Source organism: Thalassophryne amazonica, chromosome 2 (genome assembly GCF_902500255.1).
Source record: "Thalassophryne amazonica chromosome 2, fThaAma1.1, whole genome shotgun sequence".
Lineage (NCBI taxonomy): Eukaryota > Metazoa > Chordata > Actinopteri > Batrachoidiformes > Batrachoididae > Thalassophryne > Thalassophryne amazonica.
The window spans coordinates 23,579,295-23,600,776 of record NC_047104.1 but is presented as its reverse complement, the minus strand read 5'-3'; the positions used below and the strand labels follow the sequence as shown (position 1 = coordinate 23,600,776).

Below are 21,482 nucleotides of genomic sequence, written 5' to 3'. Positions count from 1 at the left end.
AGCAATATCATGCATCATTTGAATGGTCTTAATCGGAGTCTTCAGGGGAGGGATAAAACAGTGGCTGATGTGGTTGAAAGCTGACTGCTTTATAAAAAAATAGACATTTTCGCATGTGATCTTAATAACAGGCTGCTGCACTTTCCCACACTCACTGACTTCATAGTATATACTTTTGATGTTCTGTTAAATAAAAAGGGGAAAAGAAATGCAGTAACATTTGTCTCAGTTGTACATCCGAGAGTAATAGTACAGGTCACGAGAATGTCCGGCCCACAGATCATAGTATTCTGACAAATTTGGCCCCTGGAAAAATATAGTTGAATAGCCCTGCAATAGGTGTTCAATGCATTAGGTTATAAGTCAACTATAAAGTGCCTTGTCCTTATTATTGCACAAATAGCCCAACTATTTTTCTGACAATATATGTTTCATCTAGGATTAGAGCCTGGTGTACAGAATTAGTGTATAACTGAAACAGTTTTGTTAATGTAGCTGGACTAATTTTTTTTTTTTTAACAATTTTGTTTACAGAGGTGAGCGTGAAAGAGCCACGGATAGACCGTGCAGTAGGCTTGTGTTAGAAAATTGTGAGTGCATTTTCTTACACTAATAAATGAAGGAAGGCAATGACCAAAGTCCAGAATGAGCTACACCTGCCTCTTCACCGCCTCATTACAGAGACGCCGACAAGATGGGGATCACGGCAACAAATGATTGAGCGAGTACTAGAGCAGGAGAAAGCTATTTCACAAGTCCTGAAAGCTGACAAAAAAGTCAGACACCTGGTGCCTACTTGGCAAGACATTGATGTCCTTGAGTCGGTGAACAAGGCCCTTGCTCCACTGACTGAGTTCACGGATGCACTCTCTAGTGAAGACTACGTTAGTGTGTCCTATCTAAAGCCTGTACTCAATCTCTTGAACAACAAGGTCCTGTCTTCAGCTGAGGACGACACAGAACTGACCAAGCAGATGAAGAGGTCCATTCTCCAGTACTTAAATGAAAAGTACTCTGACCCTGCCACCGACGACCTGCTGGATATGGCCTCCCTCGTTGATCCACGGTTTAAGCTATCATACATAGCCAACGACCGTAAAGAATATTTGAAGACTAAAGTGGTGGCAGGAATTCAAGCCCTACTGGAAAAGCAGACACAAACAGCTTCCTCCTCAGATTTACCACCATCTGCCAGCGCAGGAGCAGCTGAAGAAGTTAGAGAGCCCAAGAAGGTTAAACGCAGTTTGGGCAGCTTTTTCAAAAAGGCACCAGTCGCAGCTGCTCTCCCAGACAGAGATGCCATTGAAGTAGAGCTACAAAGTTACCTGCAGGCACTGGATATAGATGGAGAGGCTGACCCATACTGGCTAATTTTCCAAGAGTAGCAAGCCTGGCTCAGAAATACTTGTGCATTCCAGCTACCAGTGCCCCGTCAGAAAGGGCATTTAGCACTGGTGGGAATATTGTTACATGCCACCGTTCTGCACTAAAGCCAGAGAATGTGGACAGACTTGTGTTCTTGTCAAAACAATCTGCCATAAACTGTAACCACTAATTCTGACAGTTTGCCTTTGTGATATTTTTGCATACACGTTTAGTCTACCTCTAAAATACCGAAAGCTTTTTTGTTTTGCACTCCATTTGAAGTAATTTTGTGGTTAAATACATTGTTACCTGTTTACTTTAAGTTTTTTTATTATTTAAATTTAAACTATTTATACGCCTTATTTGGTCGTTTACATAAGGAAACTGAAGGGGAAAAAGTTGTATTTTGCACTAAAGTGATGTTTTATCGTAAAATTTACATTGCCTTAAGTTACAAAGTTTTTGCAAAGTTTTCATATTTTGTGTTATATAAGTGAGGGGAGAAAGTAATATTTTGCACTAAAGTGATGTTTTATTTTTAAAATTTACATTGCCTTAAGTTACAAAGTTTTTGCAAAGTTTTTATATTTTGTGTTATTTATATAAGTGAGGGGAGAAAGTAAAATTTTGCACTAAAGTGATGTTTTATTTTTAAATTTACATTGCCTTAAGTTACAAAGTTTTTGCAAAGTTTTCATATTTTGTGTTATATAAGTGAGGGGAGAAAGTAATATTTTGCACTAAAGTGATGTTTTATTTTTAAAATTTACATTGCCTTAAGTTACAAAGTTTTTGCAAAGTTTTTATATTTTGTGTTATTTATATAAGTGAGGGGAGAAAGTAATATTTTGCACTAAAGTGATGTTTTATTTTTAAAATTTACATTGCCTTAAGTTACAAAGTTTTTGCAAAGTTTTTATATTTTGTGTTATTTATATAAGTGAGGGAAGAAAGTAATATTTTGCACTCAAGTGATGTTTTATTTTTAAATTTACATTGCCTTAAGTTACAAAGTTTTTGCAAAGTTTTCATATTTTGTGTTATATAAGTGAGGGGAGAAAGTAATATTTTGCACTAAAGTGATGTTTTATTTTTAAAATTTACATTGCCTTAAGTTACAAAGTTTTTGCAAAGTTTTTATATTTTGTGTTATTTATATAAGTGAGGGGAGAAAGTAATATTTTGCACTAAAGTGATGTTTTATTTTTAAAATTTACATTGCCTTAAGTTACAAAGTTTTTGCAAAGTTTTTATATTTTGTGTTATTTATATAAGTGAGGGAAGAAAGTATATTTTGCACTCAAGTGATGTTTTATTTTTAAATTTACATTGCCTTAAGTTACAAAGTTTTTGCAAAGTTTTCATATTTTGTGTTATATAAGTGAGGGGAGAAAGTAATATTTTGCACTAAACTGATGTTTTATTTTTAAAATTTACATTGCCTTAAGTTACAAAGTTTTTATATTGTGTTATTTATATAAGTGAGGGGAGAAAGTAATATTTTGCACTAAAGTGATGTTTTATTTTTAAATTTACATTGCCTTAAGTTACAAAGTTTTTGCAAAGTTTTCATATTTTGTGTTATTTATAAAAGAATAGTGAGGGGAGAAAGTACACTCAACAAAAATATAAACGCAACACTTTTGGTTTTGCTCCCATTTTGTATGAGATGAATTCAAAGATCTAAAACTTTTTCAACATACACAATATCACCATTTCCCTCAAATATTGTTCACAAACCAGTCCAAATCTGTGATAGTGAGCACTTCTCCTTTGCTGAGATAATCCATCCCACCTCACAGGTGTGCCATATCAAGATGCTGATTAGACACCATGATTAGTGCACAGGTGTGCCTTAGACTGCCCACAATAAAAGGCCACTCTGAAAGGTGCAGTTTTATCACACAGCACAATGCCACAGAGCCACTCGGACAGCTGCTGAAACAATCGGTTTGCATAACCAAAGAATTTCTGCACAAACTGTCAGAAACCATCTCAGGGAAGCTCATCTGCATGCTCGTCATCCTCATCGGGGTCTTGACCTGACTCCAGTTCGTCGTTGTAACCGACTTGAGTGGGCAAATGCTCACATTCACTGGCGTTTGGCACATTGGAGAGGTGTTCTCTTCATGGATGAATCCCGGTTCACACTGTTCAGGGCAGATGGCAGACAGCGTGTGTGGCGTCGTGTGGGTGAGCGGTTTTCTGATGTCAATGTTGTGGATCGAGTGGCCCATGGTGGCGGTGGGGTTATGGTATGGGCAGGCATCTGTTATGGACGAAGAACACAGGTGCATTTTATTGATGGCATTTTGAATGCACAGAGATACCGTGACGAGATCCTGAGGCCCATTGTTGTGCCATACATCCAAGAACATCACCTCATGTTGCAGCAGGATAATGCACAGCCCCATGTTGCAAGGATCTGTACACAATTCTTGGAAGCTGAAAATGTCCCAGTTCCTGCATGGCCGGCATACTCACCGGACATGTCACCCATTGAGCATGTTTGAGATGCTCTGGACTGGCGTATATGACAGCGTGTACCAGTTCCTGCCAATATCCAGCAACTTCGCACAGCCATTGAAGAGGAGTGGACCAACATTCCACAGGCCACAATTGACAACCTGATCAACTCTATGCGAAGGAGATGTGTTGCACTGCATGAGGCAAATGGTGGTCACACCAGATACTGACTGGTATCCCCCCCCAATAAAACAAAACTGCACCTTTCAGAGTGTTATTGTGGACAGTCTAAGGCACACCTGTGCACTAATCATGGTGTCTAATCAGCATCTTGGTATGGCACACCTGTGAGGTGGGATGGATTATCTCAGCAAAGGAGAAGTGCTGACTATCACAGATTTAGACTGGTTTGTGAACAATATTTGAGGGAAATGGTGATATTGTGTATGTGGAAAAAGTTTTTGATCTTTGAGTTCATCTCATACAAAATGGGAGCAAAACCAAAAGTGTTGCGTTTATATTTTTGTTGAGTGTAATATTTTGCACTAAAGTGTTTTATCTTAAAATTTACATTACCGTACGTTAGAGTTTTTTTTTTTGTTTGTTTTTAACAAAATTTTCAAATATGTTCTTGTAGTTTTGCACAACAAATTTTGAAGAAGCATTTCATGACTTGGGTTTAATAACATAGAAAACCACTTCCTACCAGAATGCGTTTATAGTGTACCCATTCTGAAACGGTTGAAATTCACACCTAATTATACCGCAATATATACCGTCTACCATCTATGGTTCAAATTATATCGCAATATACATTTTAGGCCATATCGCCCACCCCTACTCCATGTGGATGATTTTCAGCATCACAGTATCAGAGGACCACAACATACCCACAAATACTGCCAAACAAAACTCTCCTCAAAGGAAACAGAATAAAAACAGAAACTGCCTGGTAAATTACAAAAGAACAACGTGTCACTTGCATCTCTAAGCACCTACAAGGTCTGTTAGAAAAGTATTGGACCTTTTTATTTTTTTCAAAAACCATATGAATTTGAATCACGTGTGATTGCATCAGCCAAGCTTGAACCTTCGTGCGCATGCGTGAGTTTTTCCACGCCTGTCGGTTGCGTCATTCGCCTGTGAGCAGGCTTTGTGTGAGCAGTGGTCCACCCCTCTCGTCGGATTTTTATTGCGAATAAATATCTGAACGATTTGGAGAGACCTCCAGGTAGACACCATTCGGAAAATTCAGATGGCTTTCAGGGATGATTTTATGGGGATTACACAGATTAAGGAGTGCTCCAGCCGGTTTAAAGACTGCCCACAGTGTCTGAGAGCGCGGCGCACTCAGAGCGCTGATTGACAAGCTGAAACAACCAGATCATTTCCAATGTGAAGGCTTTGTTGATCCGGGACGTCGTCTGACTTACACAACAATGGTAGAAGACGTGGACATCAGTACTTTTTTGGCACATTCCACTATTACAGGAGTTTTTTTCATGGAAAGAGGAGCGAAGGGATGCACCACCTTGCCGCTCATGGCGCGGCACAAAACCACCTCCGTGTTGGTCTCACAGGACGGCTTTCAGAAGGCTTAAAGACGGCTTTCAGTGGCTTTTCAGTCGTGTGACTATCCGTGAAATTGTGCATGAGCTGGACATGCCCCAACATGTCCTGTGAGGCTTCATCACGGTGTTGCTTTGCACCATGCGGCTCCACTGTGACGCACGGAATTCCTCCGCACATCTGTCTCAATGTGCCAAAAAAGTGCTGATGTCCACGTCTTCCGCAATTCCTGTGCTAGTCAGACGACGTCCCGGATCAACAGAGCATCCAGTTTGGAAATTAACGGCACATTCCACTGTTACAGGAGTTTTTGTCATGGAAAGAGGAGTGGAGGAATGCACCACCGTGCCATTCATGGCGCGGCACAAAACCACCTCCGTGTTGGTCTGCATGGCCCGAAAAAGTACTGATGTCCACGTCTTCTGCCATTGTTGTGTAAGTCAGACGACGTCCCAGATCAACAAAGCCTTCACGTTGGAAATGATCTGGTTGTTTCAGCCTGTTGATCGGCGCTCGGAGTGCGCAGCGCTCTCAGACACTCCATATGGTTTTTGAAAAAAATTAAAAGGTCGGATACTTTTCTAACAGACCTCATATAAAGGCAACTGGACACGCTTGGGTCTCTGAAGTTGACAGGTTTCTGCAGTTCTGACTGGTGGAGGGTGTCAGGCATTGCACCTCTCTGAGGGCATTACAACTCTGAAAATGTGAAGTGACACAAGTCACTGAACAAAAGTCAAAGGCAAAGTCTGAATGGGTGTGAAACTGTAGGTGGCTGGTAAGTGGTGTCGCAAACCACCTCTTCTGTTTAATGATGGCCATTCCAGTTCTTTTACTCCTCCTTCAGCCAATCAGTCTTCTGTGACCAAAACTGGTACATTGTTGCCTTCACATGAATGTCAACTAAATGGTTTCTCAGCAGTGACATTTTTGTCTCCAGGAGCTACACAGATGTGTTGATCATTGCCAGTAACTTTGCAGGAGAATGAAGGGCCAAGATCTTAGAGTTCTGGTGCCTCCTCTATGTTGGTGACACTTTGACACTAACCCAGTGACAGTGGAAACATCTTTAGTATTCTGCTGCTTTTGAGTATGCTTGGGCATTGTTGGAATGACTGTGTCAACCAAACAGTTAATTAGGAAGACTCAGATGACGAGTATCAAAAGCATTTTGAAAGAACATTGGTTACACCATTCTGGCCATACGGTATGTTTCTCTGGGTATGATCCAGCAATCAGGTGGACAAGTTGAGAACCCCAGTGGCTGGAGAAGGCCAGGGGTACACCCGTATTCCACCTGGCTGCACCAGATAGATGGTTATTTTTGAGAAGTGGGGTTGACAATCTGGATTCTCGTCTCTCTACTAGTCTCTACTGGTGGTTGGCTCTCACTGCGGTATTGTATCACTTCCTGTTCCGGAGCACAGCGGTGTTTTGCTGTATCTGTTAGCTGTTTAATCTGCGTAATTAGATTGATCTAGATAACGATTTGTTTCACAGTGTAATCTTCACATGCCTTAACTAAAGCACTCCCTCTGCTGAATCACCTCTAAATTATTTACACATTATTCACTTTGTGTATTTTTAGGAATCCGCTAGCTTAGCGCAGCTACTAGCTCTTAGCCGGTTTATCAAGGTTGCTTCTGCTGTCTCTCCCGCACTTCTCTGCTCTGGGTGTGAAATGTTTAGTTATTCCTCGGCCTCCTTTAGCAGTAACGGTACTTGTAATAAGTGTAGCTTATTCGTAGATTTGGAGGCCAGGCTGGGCGAACTGGAGACTCTGCTCCGCACCTTGGAAAATCCTACAGCTAGCCAGGCCCCTGTAGTCGGTGCGGACCAAGGTAGCGTAGCCGCCATTAGCTGCCCCCCAGCAGATCCCGAGCAGCCGGGAAAGCAGGCCGGCTGGGTGACTGTGAGGAGGAAGCATAGTCCTAAACAGAAGCCCCCTGTACACCACCGACCTGTTCACATCTATAACTGTTTTTCCCCACTCGGCGACACACCCGCCGAGGAACAAACTCTGGTTATTGGCGACTCTGTTTTGAGAAATGTGAAGTTAGCGACACCAGCAACCATAGACAATTGTCTTCCGGAGGCCAGAGCAGGCGACACTGAAGGAAATTTGAAACTGCTGGCTAAGGCTAAGCGTAAATTCAGTAAGATTGTAATTCACGTCAGCAGTAATGACACCCGGTTACGCCAATCGGAAGTCAGTAAAATTAACATTGAATCGGTGTGTAACTTTGCAAAAACAATGTTGGACTCTGTAGTTTTCTCTGGGCCCCTCCCCAATCGGACCGGGAGTGACATGTTTAGCCGCATGTTCTACTTGAATTGCTGGCTGTCTGAGTGGTGTCCAAAAAATGAGGTGGGCTTCATAGATAATTGGCAAAGCTTCTGGGGAAAACCTGGTCTTGTTGGGAGAGACGGCATCCATCCCACTTTGGATGAAGCAGCTCTTGTTTCTAGAAATCTGGCCAATTTTATTAAACCCTCCAAACCGTGACTACCCAGGGTTGGGACCAGGAGGCAGAGTTGTAGTCTTACACACCTCTCTGCAGCTTCTCTCCCCCCTGCCATCCCCCCAATACCCCATCCCCGTAGAGACGGTGCCTGCTCCCAGACCAGCAACAACCAGTAAAAATCTATTTAAGCATAAAAATTCAAAAAGAAAAACTAATATAGCACCTTCAACTGCACCACAGACTAAAACAGTTAAATGTGGTTTATTAAACATTAGGTCTCTCTCTTCTAAGTCCCTGTTAGTAAATGATATAATAATTGATCAACATATTGATTTATTCTGCCTTACAGAAACCTAGTTACAGCAGAATGAATATGTTAGTTTAAATGAGTCAACACCCCCGGGTCACACTAACTGTCAGAATGCTCGTAGCACGGGCCGAGGGGGAGGAGTAGCAGCAATCTTCCACTCCAGCTTATTAAATAATCAAAAACCCAGACAGAGCTTTAAATCATTTGAAAGCTTGACTCTTAGTCTTGTCCAACCAAATTGGAAGTCCCAAAAACCAGTTTTATTTGTTGTTATCTATCGTCCACCTGGTCGTTACTGTGAGTTTCTCTGTGAATTTTCAGACCTATTGTCTGACTTAGTGCTTAGCTCAGATAAGATAATTATAGTGGGCAATTTTAACATCCACATAGATGCTGAGAATGACAGCCTCATCACTGCAATTAATCTATTATTGGACTCAATTGGCTTTGCTCAAAATGTAAATGAGTCCACCCACCACTTTAATCATACTTTAGATCTTGTTTTGACTTATGGTACGGAAATTGAAGACTTAACAGTATTCCCTGAAAACCCCCTTCTGTCTGATCATTTCTTAATAACATTTACATTTACTTTAATGGACTACCCAGCAGTGGGGAATAAGTTTAAAGCAGATAACCCGTAAATTGGAGAGGAAATGGCATCTCACTAATTTAGAAGATCTTCACTTAGCCTGGAAAAAGAGTCTGTTGCTCTATAAAAAAGCCCTCCGTAAAGCTAGGACATGTTACTACTCATCACTAATTGAAGAAAATAAGAAAAACCCCAGGTTTCTTTTCAGCACTGTAGCCAGGCTGACAAAGAGTCAGAGCTCTATTGAGCCGAGTATTCCTTTAACTTTAACTAGTAATGACTTCATGACTTTCTTTGCTAATAAAATTTTAACTATTAGAGAAAAAAATACTCATAACCATCCCAAAGACATATCGTTATCTTTGGCTGCTTTCAGTAATGCTGGTATTTGGTTAGACTCTTTCTCTCCGATTGTTCTGTCTGAGTTATTTTCATTAGTTACTTCATCCAAACCATCAACATGTCTATTAGACCCCATTCCTACCAGGCTGCTCAAGGAAGCCCTACCATTAATTAATGCTTCGATCTTAAATATGATCAATCTATCTTTATTAGTTGGCTATGTACCACAGGCTTTTAAGGTGGCAGTAATTAAACCATTACATAAAAAGCCATCACTTGACCCAGCTATCTTAGCTAATTATAGGCCAATCTCCAACCTTCCTTTTCTCTCAAAAATTCTTGAAAGGGTAGTTGTAAAACAGCTAACTGATCATCTGCAGAGGAATGGTCTATTTGAAGAGTTTCAGTCAGGTTTTAGAATTCATCATAGTACAGAAACAGCATTAGTGAAGGTTACAAATGATCTTCTTATGGCCTCAGACAGTGGACTCATCTCTGTGCTTGTTCTGTTAGACCTCAGTGCTGCTTTTGATACTGTTGACCATAAAATTTTATTACAGAGATTAGAGCATGCCATAGGTATTAAAGGCACTGCGCTGCGGTGGTTTGAATCATATTTATCTAATAGATTACAATTTGTTCATGTAAATGGGGAATCTTCTTCACAGACTATGGTTAATTATAATTTTATTAGCAAAGAAAGTCATGAAGTCATTACTAGTTAAAGTTAAAGGAATACTCAGCTCTGACTCTTTGTCAGCCTGGCTACAGTGCTGAAAAGAAACCTGGGGTTGTTCTTATTTTCTTCAATTAGTGATGAGTAGTAAGATGTCCTAGCTTTACGGAGGGCTTTTTTATAGAGCAACAGACTCTTTTTCCAGGCTAAGTGAAGATCTTCTAAATTAGTGAGACGCCATTTCCTATCCAACTTATGGGTTATCTGCTTTAAGCTGCGAGTTTGTGAGTTATACAGTGGACTCATCTCTGTGCTTGTCCTGTTAGACCTCAGTGCTGCTTTTGATACTGTTGACCATAAAAATTTATTACAGAGATTAGAGCATGCCATAGGTATTAAAGGCACTGCGTTGCAGTGGTTTGAATCATATTTATCTAATAGATTATAATTTGTTCATGTAAATGGGGAGTCTTCTTCACAGACTAAGGTTAATTATGGAGTTCCACAAGGTTCTGTGCTAGGACCAATTTTATTCACTTTATACATGCTTCCTTTAGGCAGTATTATTAGAAAGCATTGCTTAAATTTTCATTGTTACGCAGATGATACCCAGCTTTATCTATCCATGAAGCCAGAGGACACACACCAATTAGTTAAACTGCAGGAATGTCTTACAGACATAAAGACATGGATGACCTCTAATTTCCTGCTTTTAAATTCAGATAAAACTGAAGTTATTGTACTTGGCCCCACAAATCTTAGAACATGGTGTCTAACCAGATCCTTACTCTGGATGGCATTACCCTGACCTCTAGTAATACTGTGAGAAATCTTGGAGTCATTTTTGATCAGGATATGTCCTTCAGTGCGCATATTAAGCAAATATGTAGGACTGCTTTTTTGCATTTGCGCAATATCTCTAAAATTAGAAAGGTCTTGTCTCAGAGTGATGCTGAAAAACTAATTCATGCATTTATTTCCTCTAGGCTGGACTACTGTAATTCATTATTATCAGGTTGTCCTAAAAGTTCCCTGAAAGCCTTCAGTTAATTCAAAATGCTGCAGCTAGAGTACTGACGGGGACTAGAAGGAGAGAGCATATTTCACCCATATTGGCCTCTCTTCATTGGCTTCCTGTTAATTCTAGAATAGAATTTAAAATTCTTCTTCTTACTTATAAGGTTTTGAATAATCAGGTCCCATCTTATCTCAGGGACCTCTTAGTACCATATCACCCCAATAGAGCGCTTCGCTCTCAGACTGCAGGCTTACTTGTAGTTCCTAGGGTTTTTAAGAGTAGAATGGGAGGCAGAGCCTTCAGCTTTCAGGCTCCTCTCCTGTGGAACCAGCTCCCAATTCGGATCAGGGAGACAGACACCCTCTCTACTTTTAAGATTAGGCTTAAAACTTTCCTTTTTGCTAAAGCTTATAGTTAGGGCTGGATCAGGTGACCCTGAACCATCCCTTAGTTATGCTGCTATAGACTTAGACTGCTGGGGGGTTTCCCATGATGCACTGAGTGTTTCTTTCTCTTTTTGCTCTGTATGCACCACTCTGCATTTAATCATTAGTGATTGATCTCTGCTCTCTTCCATAGCATGTCTTTTTCCTGATTCTCTCCCTCAGCCCCAACCAGTCCCAGCAGAAGACTGCCCCTCCCTGAGCCTGGTTCTGCTGGAGGTTTCTTCCTGTTAAAAGGGAATTTTCCTTCCCACTGTCGCCAAGTGCTTGCTCATAGGGGGTCGTTTTGACAGTTGGGGTTTTTCTTTAATTATTGTATGGCTTTTGCAGTGCAATATAAAGCGCCTTGGGGCAACTGTGGTTGTGATTTGGTGCTATATAAATAAAATTGATTTGATCCGGTTGCCTGCGTGGGTGGTTACAATCCAGGGCCCAGGGCAGTTCAGTGGTGTGGTGGACCCATACCTAACTTGTCTTCAAATAAGTGTCCCAATGACTCTCAAAGTTTCAATGACCTCACAGAGGTTAAATGAGTGGCACTCCCCACCAGGCAGTTAGAAATGAAGAAGTTTACCTTTAAAGGCACTTCCATATTCCATGACCAGGATGACAGAACTTGCCACATGTAGCCAACAGAAGGCGGTGTGCAAATAAAAGCAAAAACAGACTGGTCTGCGAGGCTCTTGATAAGTGAAGAGAAAACTTACTCGGGTCATAATCTGGATTGTGACATAGTGCAGGACGGCTCCCAGTAGCACAGCCACAGTGGTAGCGTGGTCGCTCATGAACTTCCAATCACCCTCAGACATCAAGGGGGCGGCTACCACTCGAAACACCACCAAGGCATGAGCAAGACCGATGATCAGCATCAGCTGCAGCACAAACATGATTTAAAAGTAACAATTAAGAAACATTAATACTTTTATTTGCACAGTTCCTTAACACTAATGAAACTTCTCCTCTTGTTGCCACCACCGGGCTGGGACCAGTCTCCGGCAGCCAGCCAGCCAGCAGCCAGCCAGCTAACATCAGGCCAAGACTCCCTCCAGCTGCAGCCAGCCAACATCGGGCCGAGGCCGGCCTCCAGTGGCAGCTAACCAGCTAACATTGGGGCGAGACCGGCCTCCAGTGGCAGCTAACCAGCTAACATTGGGGCGAGACCGGCCTCCAGTGGCAGCTAACCAGCTAACATTGGGGCGAGACCGGTCTCCAGTGGCAGCTAACATCAGGCCATGACTGCGCTCCAGCAGCAGCCAGTCAATGAAACTCTGCGCTGAGACGAAGCTCCAGTGGCACCCAGCTATCAACAGGCTGGGCCTGAGCTTTAGTGGCTCCAGCGGCTGCCGGCTACAATCACAGCTAGCGGCACAGTCATCGCTCATTGGACCAGGCCAGTGTAGCCACCACACCCAGCGGCGGCTAAACATCAGGACAGGCCCTTCACTGTTGGACGGTGGACGGGAGCGGCTCGGTGGGCTAAGGTAAAACTTTTCTCCATAACTGCTCATCATATCGAAAAACCACAAGTGGTGAAGACTTGGACAAAATTAAACTGTCTTTGAATTTCATGTCTGAGGAGCTCAGTGGAGTCGTAAAAAACAAACAGAACTGCTTGGATTATTGAAGGAGAGAAAGACAATAAAATTCAGATTTTGGAAAACCTTGTGGATGAATTGGAGCAGCATATTAGGATGGAGGAGGTGATTGTATCTGGATTAAATATTACACATTGAACATATGCCAGGGCTGCTGCTCTCGGCAGCGCCGACACCAGTATGAATGATGACACTCCCACGGAGAAATTCACTCCCTGGAGCAACAGGTTATTGATTTTTTTCCCCCCATCTAAGGGCATCCACGTTAACAGTAATGATATTGCAGGCTGCCATTCAATTCCAAAAAAAGATAAAAAATCTAAACTGGTTATTATTATCAGATCTGTAAACAGGAAATTTAAGAACTATTTGTTAAGGCAAACAAAAATGTTGAGAGGAACTGAGATGTACGAGGGCTGTCAATAAAGTATAGGTCCTTTATATTTTTTTCAAAAACTATATGGATTTTATTCATATGTTTTTATGTCAGACATGCTTGAACCCTCGTGTGCATGCATGAGTTTTTCCACGCCTGTCGGTGACATCATTCGCCTGTGAGCACTCCTTGTGGGAGGAGTCGTCCAGCCCCTCGTCGGAATTCCTTTGTCTGAGAAGTTGCTGAGAGACTGGCGCTTTGTTTGATCAAACTTTTTTCTAAACCTGTGAGGCACATCGAAGTGGACACGGTTCGAAAAATTAAGCTGGTTTTCGGTGAAAATTTTAACGGCTGATGAGAGATTTTGAGGTGATACTGTCGCTTTAAGGACTTCCAACACAGCGGGACGTCGCGCAGCGGTCCCAGGCGCCGTCGTCAGCCTGTTTCAAGCTGAAAACCTCCACATTTCAGGCTCTATTGATCCAGGACGTCGTGAGAGAACAGAGAAGTTTCAGAAAAAGTCAGTTTCAGCATTTTATCCGGATATTCCACTGTTAAAGGAGATTTTTTTTAATGAAAGCCGTGCGGACGGGTCCGCGCGTCGGGACGCAGCCGGCGCGGTGCGGCGGCACAGGAAAAACACCTCCGTGTTGATAACCATTTGTAAAATCCAGGCGGCTTTTGATGGCTTTCAGTGGAGTGAGTATATGAGAAATTGTTTAACAGCTGGACATGTTCCAACTTGTCCTTAAGGCTTCCAACAGAGGTGTTTTTCCTGTGGCGGAGCATCGCGGCAGCTGCGAGCCGACACTGCAATCCGTCCGCACGTCTTTCATTAAAAAAAAATCTCCTTTAACAGTGGAATATCTGGATAAAATGCTGAAACCGACTTCTTCTGAAACTTCTCTGTTCTCTCACAACGTCCTGCATCAAAAGAGCCTGAAATGTGGAGGTTTTCAGCTTGAAACAGGCTGACGACGGCGCCTGAGAGCACTGCGTGACGTCTCGCACCGTGGGAAGTCCTTAAAGGGACAGTATCACCTCAAAATCTCTCATCAGCCGTCAAAATTTTCACTGAAAACCAGCTTAATTTTTCGAACCGTGTCCACTTCGATGTGTCTCACAGGTTTAGAAAAAATTTTGATCAAACAAAGCGCCAGTCTCTCAGCAACTTCTCAGGCAAAGGAATTCAGACGAGGGGCTGAACGACTCCTCCCACAAGGAGTGCTCACAGGCGAATGACGTCACCGACAGGCGTGGAAAAACTCACGCATGGAGACCTGCATTGAAAAAAATGCAGTCAGATTTTTTGAACAAAAATTACTTACATTTACACATAAGATCCTTCTGAATGTAGTAAAGTAAATCTGCAAGCTCAGATCTGTCATTCAACGGAGAAATCTTCATTTGAAAATGACAAATTTACAGCTAACATTTAGCCCTCCGCAAATTGTCCCTCTCATCATGGACGCTGCCGAGACGTTACGGACAAGACCCTCTCCCAGCATGCATTGCGCCAATTGTAATTTGTGGATTTACGTCAGTTTGCATCTGCACCTTTTTCTTGCCTTATACGGAAGGATCTACTTTTTTAAAAACTTCATATTGTCTTGCGGCACGTTTGGTGAGTACACATTTCTTTTATTTGTGCTTGAAAATTATCTTGGGGGACTTTTTCATACGCCCGTTGATTGAGTGGTGTCGCAATGAAAATCTACTGTCTTTCGCCTCCGGTACCATCGCGGGATATGGAGGTGAGACCCGCAAAGAATCCCAGTCATTAAAAATATATAAACCTCTCTCAGCATCCATGGAGCTCTGGGGCTCCGATTGCCGAGACGTGCGGTGCTGTGGATTTTGCAGCAAGAAGTCTGTCCTTGCAGCAACAGGTGTACCGGCCGCTCCACATCAAAACGGCGAGCGTAGTCTCTGGACTTGTTCCAAGTTGGCTGCACCTCCATTCAGTAGACAGAGAGGTGATGCCGGTGTTGTGCGCTGAATCTAGCACAACACCGGCTGCAAAGCAGACACGGGCGGTGTGAGTGGCCTGCGTCGGCGGTTAAGAAGCTCGTTAACGAGCCCGCAGACTTAATAAGCGCAGCGGACGCAGAGAGCGGGAGAGGAAGAACGGCGCCCACTGTCGATGTCGTTGCTGATCTGAGCACACAGATCTGTATCTCACATTCATTGCAGCTTACTTTTGGATGTTGAAACCAGGATGTGTATAAGTAACATTACTAACAGATAAAATCAATTTCAATGCGGGATCCCTGACGTCATGGAAATGATACAGCTGTACAAACTGTTTCACAGAGGGCTAAATTTTAGCTGCAAATTTGTCATTTTTAAACGAAGATTTCTCCGCTGAATTACAAATTTGGGCTTACAGATTTACTTTACTGCATTCACAAGGGTCTTATAAATACATATCAGCTATTTCTTTCTGAAATCTGACCACATTTATTTCAATGCAGGTCTACTTTAAGGAAGATGATACTTGTTATTGGTTCTTTTTCACTTATTTTGAGTGATTTCTATTATGAGTTTTGTTTTGTTTTTCTTTCGTTATGGGACAAATTTTGTGAAAACGTATACCACGTATATATTTATATCTAGCAGCTAAACTTTGTTTAACCGCATTTTTGGTTATGGATTATTATTATTTTTTATGTCAACTGATTCTTTCCAATTTACTCCTGCACAGGAGCTCAGCTTAACAAATTTTGATTACACTTAACATAGATTCCATAATATTGAATATAATATAGATCCGGATTGTTTTTTTTTTTTCTTAAAAATATTACTCACCATTGCACTTATCTTTCTGAAGAACAATTCAAGAATTTTTCTGTGTTAAATGGGACATTCTCCATTATACATTATAATAGCAATAGTCTTGCTATGAACTAATGAAAAATTCAGATAATGCAAATAAACATTTTTCAGTTATTGTGATTTCTAAGACATGGTTGACAGATGAGCACATTGACACTGTCCAGTTTGAGAGTTATGATTTTTTTTTTTTTTTTTTTTTGCTACAAATAGGATGAATAAACAGGCTGGTGGTGTGGCAATTTACACTAGTTCTACTTATCACTGTGAAATGGTTCAAATTATGTTTTTCTTTGGAAAATGTCATGGAATGTGTTACTGTGGAAATTAAATGCGAAAAATCAAAATGGCTATATCCGAGGTTAACATCGGGGCGGGTCGGTGTGCAGCGACAGGACCTGTGGTGGTGGAGACTATAAGTGAGAATTGTTTCACAATTAATAGTGGCCAGTATTAAACCACAATAGTCAACATGGCACCACCTAAGAAAACGGATAAATTTGAGGAAGACATAGAGGAGATAAAGACCTCATTAAACCGTATATCAAAAGACATGTCTAATCTAGACAAGTTGACGGAGGAGATTAAAGAGCTCAAGAATCTTGTTAAAGAGAAGAAGAAGATTATTAAGAAGCTTGAACAACGTGTGGATGAACTTGAACAATACTCTAGAAAAGACGATGTTATAATATCTGGTTTAGAAACAAAACATCGGTCTTATGCAAGGGTAGTGGATTCAAGTGGAGCCAATGGGGAGGATGCACCACCTGAAGAACTTCAAACATTGGAACAAGTTACAAATCTTTTATATCAAAAAGGTGTTGACATCCATCAAGACACTATATCAGACTGTCATACTATTCCATCCAAAGATAGTAAAATAAATTATCTAACATTGTTATACGATTTACAAGCAGAAAATACAAAAATTAATTACTCAGACAGGCAAAGAATCTGAAAGGAACAAGTGTCTATATAAATGAGCATCTAACGAAAAAAAAATGCAGATATTGCTAGGGAAGCAAGACTACTAAAAAAACAGAAACACATTGTTGCTACATGGGTCTGTAACTGTAGGGTTTGGATTAGAGTGAAAGAAGGAACAAATGGTATACAAATCAAAAACATGGATGACCTTACAAAATACAGACCTGAATAGACAATTAAGTATGATGCCAGTTGGTAATTTGACCAACAAAAATCAGATCAAACATGGAAACACATGATAAAATATATGACAGACACCAACACTGATGAAAGTACAATTGGTTGTGAGTATTATATGGAAGAACAGCTAAATAGTGAAAAAATTACAGAAGATACCCTGTCACTCATACATATAAACAGCCAAAGCTTGTATTGTAAAATGTCAAAAATAAAAGATTATTGAAATCAGTTTAAAAATAGATTCAGCATTGTTGTAATCACAGAATTTTGGCTTAAAGATGACCTCATGGCTGATGTTCAAATGGAGGGATATGAGCTGTATTTTGTAAACAGAAGAGATAAAAAAAAGGCGGAGGTATTGCTTTGTACACAAAAACAGATCTGACATGTACAATTGTAGAAGAAATGACAATTATAGATGACGTCATAGAAATTGTAACAGTGGAAATTGTACATGAAACATCTAAGAATATTCTAATCAGTTGTGTATACAGAGCACCAGACTCTTGTGTTGTGAAATTTACAGATAAAATAATAGAATTATTCCATCAAATCAAAAACAAAACGCTTTTTATGTGTGGCGACTTTAACATTAATATAAAAAGCTCCAGTTGCCAAAGAACAAGTGATTTTGTGAATTCAATGTATAGTTTGGGTTTATTCCCCTTGATAACAAAACCAACCAGAATTACATCGCAAAGTGCAACTGTAATTGACAATATATTCACAAACAGAACAGATGAAATTATTAAGAATGGGATCTTGATGACAGATCTTACTGATCATTTACCAGTTTTTTCAATATTTAAATACAAAAATTGGTACAAGAAAAAAACTGTTATAAATTTTAAAAGAGATAAGTCAGTAAAAGCCTTAGAGGCATTAAATTATGATCTTAAAAATCAAAATTGGGAAGAAGTTTATGTCGGCGACGTTAATGTAGCATATAATTCATTTATGAAAATACTGATGAAATCATATAAAAACTGTAAATTAATAAAAAAAATTGTAAGAAAAGAGTAAATAAACCATGGCTGACTAAGGGAATAAAAAAATGCTTGTGTAAAGAAAAACTATTCATATAGGTGCTTTTTAAAAATGCAAACAAAGGAAACTGAACACAGATACAAAAAATATAAAAATAAACTATTGACAATAATTAGGAAACAAAAAAAAAGATTATTATAGTGAACAATTAAATAAGAGTAAAGATAATATAAAGGCAACATGGGGAATTATAAATAGTGTGATTGAAAGTGATGGAGCGAAATCAACTTTTCCAAATTACTTTGTCAAGGAAAATAAAGAGATATATGACATGAAAGAAGTGCAAATGAGTTTAATGATTATTTTTCAAATGTGGGATCAAGTCTGGTGGAAATAAACTAATAGTAGAAGATAAATTAAATACACTTGTAAATACGGTCAATAGTATTTTCCTTGACAATGTGGAAAAAGATGAAATAAGAACTATTGTAAAAAACTGTGTAAGCAAAAGATCAACTGACTATGAAGATTTAGACATGATGACTGTAAAAAGTATAATAGAAACTGTTATTGAACCATTCACTTACATTTGTAATCTGTCTCTGTCAACAGGAATTTTCCCAGATGAAATTAAAATTGCCAAGGTAGTCCCATTATATAAAAATGGAGACAAACATAATTTTTCAAATTACAGGCCAGTGTCATTGCTTCCACAGTTTTCTAAAATTATGGAAAAAGTTTTTGTGACAAGGTTGGACAAATTCATTGAGAAATATCATATTTTAAATAATGCACATTATGGATTCAGAACAAAACATTCGACAGCTATGGCAATTATGGAATTAACAGAGAAAATATCAACAACTATAGATAATAAGGATTATTTTGTAAGTATTTTTTATCGACCTGAAAAAAGCTTTTGATGTTATCGACCACTCAAGATTGATAAGTTACAACAATATGGAATTAGAGGTATTGCACATCAGTGGGTAAAAAGCTACTTAGAAAATAGAAAACAGTTTGTTCAGATAAATAATACTAAATCAGAATTGTGTAACATTATTTATGGAGTATCACAAGGGTCGGTACTTGGACCCAAACTGTTTATTTTGTATATCAATGACTTTGTGAATGTATCTAAAGTACTTGGCAGCATATTATGTGCTGATGATACAACATTATTTTACTCTGGATCAGATATACAGGAAGTAGTACAAGTGATAAATACAGAGTTGGAAAAAGTTAAACATTGGTTTGATATAAACAGATTGTCACTAAATCTTAATAAGACAAATTTCATATTGTTTAATGACAGAGTGGAAAAAATGATGTGTCATTAAAATAGATGGAATGGACTACAAAGGGTAAAAGAAACAAAATTTCTAGGAGTCATGATTGATGAAAATCTTACATGGAAGTCACACATAAATTACATAAATTATAAAATAGCGAAAGCCATTGCTGTTTTGCATCAAGTAAAATTTTCGTTAAATAGTTATGGTTTATTAACATTGTATAATTCATTGATTGTCCCATATTTAATTTATTGTGTAGAAATCTGGGGATCAACATGTTTAAATCTTATACACAACCATTATTTATTCTGCAGAAAAGAGCTTTAAAAATGATTAGCAATAGTTGTTTTAGAGATCCATCTAATCCATTATTCATTAAGTATAAGGTACTTAAATTTCATGATTTAGTTGATCTGAAAATATTACAAACAATGCACCAAGCTAATAAAAATATCTTACCAATAAACATTCAAAATATGTTTGAAAAAAGAGTAAGTAGTTATAATTTGAAAGGAATAGAAGTCTTTAAAAAAAACAAGATTCAGAACCAAAGTAAAGGAATGGAGTATTGCAGTGAATGGTTGTAAAATTTATGGAACAACCTCAACAAAGAAATCAAAGAATCAAGGTCGCTTAAATATTAAAAAAAACAAAAAAAAACGTATTAAACTAGATGTATTAAGTAAGTATGAAACTATAAAATAAGTCAGTGGGTTGTGACAAAGTCTAAAATGTAATCTGTTAATAATGTCTAAAATGTTTTAACTCTCAAAATGTAACATGTTAAAATGTAATCTTTTAATAATGGCTATAATTATGAAATAAGTCAGTGGTATGTGACAAAGTCAAAAAATGTAATCTGTTAAATAATGTTGAATAATGATGCTTAAAATTGAAAGACTGTATTGTAAAAAGGGGCAGAAAATATAAGACTTGTTCTTCCCTCTGCTCCTTTTCATTCAATGTTTTGTAAATATTCATTTTTTGCTTTTCTGTTTTTCTTTTAAATGAATGAAATAAATATTGAAAAATAATAATAATTATAAGCCGTGTTTACACAGCACCAGGATCAAACATAAAAAAAAAAAAAAAAAAAAAAATTGTGGAAAGCTGACCTGAGATGTACAACATCATTAAAAATAATAAGCTTTTATTTGTTTGTTGAGACTTCAACATAATCTTCTTAAATCCTCATGGTCAAATACATACAATTAAATTTATAAATTCTGTGTTTTGTATGGGAATGTATCCAGTGATTACCCATCCAATCAGGATAACTGCACAACACATCGACACTTATTGACACTATATTGACAAATGTTACGTGGGGAATTTAGAGGGGGGGTTGCTCATTAGTGAAATCATTTGCCAGCTTTTGTAGTTTTCAATTATTTAGTTGATAAAATCAACCACCACTGAAATTACAAATTTCAAAAGGAAAATAACAGAGGAAACTTTGGAAAATCTTAGAATGGATAAAAAATTCTGTATAAGCAGTTTTTAAAGCTAAGAATGTTGATGCTGAGAAAAGATGTAAGACATATAAAACAAACTAACATCATGTGATCTTGTAAAGGCAGTATTATAGTGATTTATTGGAAAAAAATAAAACAAAGTGTAGTTGACAAGATCCTGTAATGTTTTTTGAATTATTTAAACTAAAATTAAACAACAGTTTGAAATTATCTTTTCTGGTGCGCAGGTTACTGAAGAGATAAATATTTGGATTTTGAACTGCGCGCACCTAAAAACCAGGAACTTCCCTGGCGAGTCCCGGACAAAGGAGAAAAAGGAGGAAGTGTATCAGGGTCGTAACACTATTCTAATAGCCCATTAATTTATGATATTTACAGGCTACTGACAGCCCCGTTTTCCACCGAGTGGTTCGGGTCAGAGCATGTTTTCTGTGTCAGAACAGTTAATTGTTGCCGGCAGAATCCTTTTTATTGGCAGGTGGAACACATACTGTCTGCGGCTTCTACAC

At 39.0% G+C, this 21,482-nt stretch overlaps 1 protein-coding gene and 1 long non-coding RNA gene across 2 annotated transcripts in view; one reads left to right on the top strand and one right to left on the bottom strand.

The window, feature by feature from the left end:
- LOC117522916 (anoctamin-9-like) overlaps window positions 1-21,482 on the bottom strand; it is a 150,324-nt gene that overhangs the window by 67,457 nt on the left and 61,385 nt on the right. Inside the window, 1 exon segment of the mRNA XM_034184343.1 lies at window positions 11,954-12,118. Within this exon segment, the coding sequence (XP_034040234.1) occupies window positions 11,954-12,118 (165 nt within the window).
- Window positions 230-15,117, top strand: LOC117522928. The gene is made up of 3 exons (XR_004564379.1): window positions 230-339; window positions 12,448-12,451; window positions 15,107-15,117. It is a non-coding gene; the product is annotated as an uncharacterized LOC117522928 (long non-coding RNA).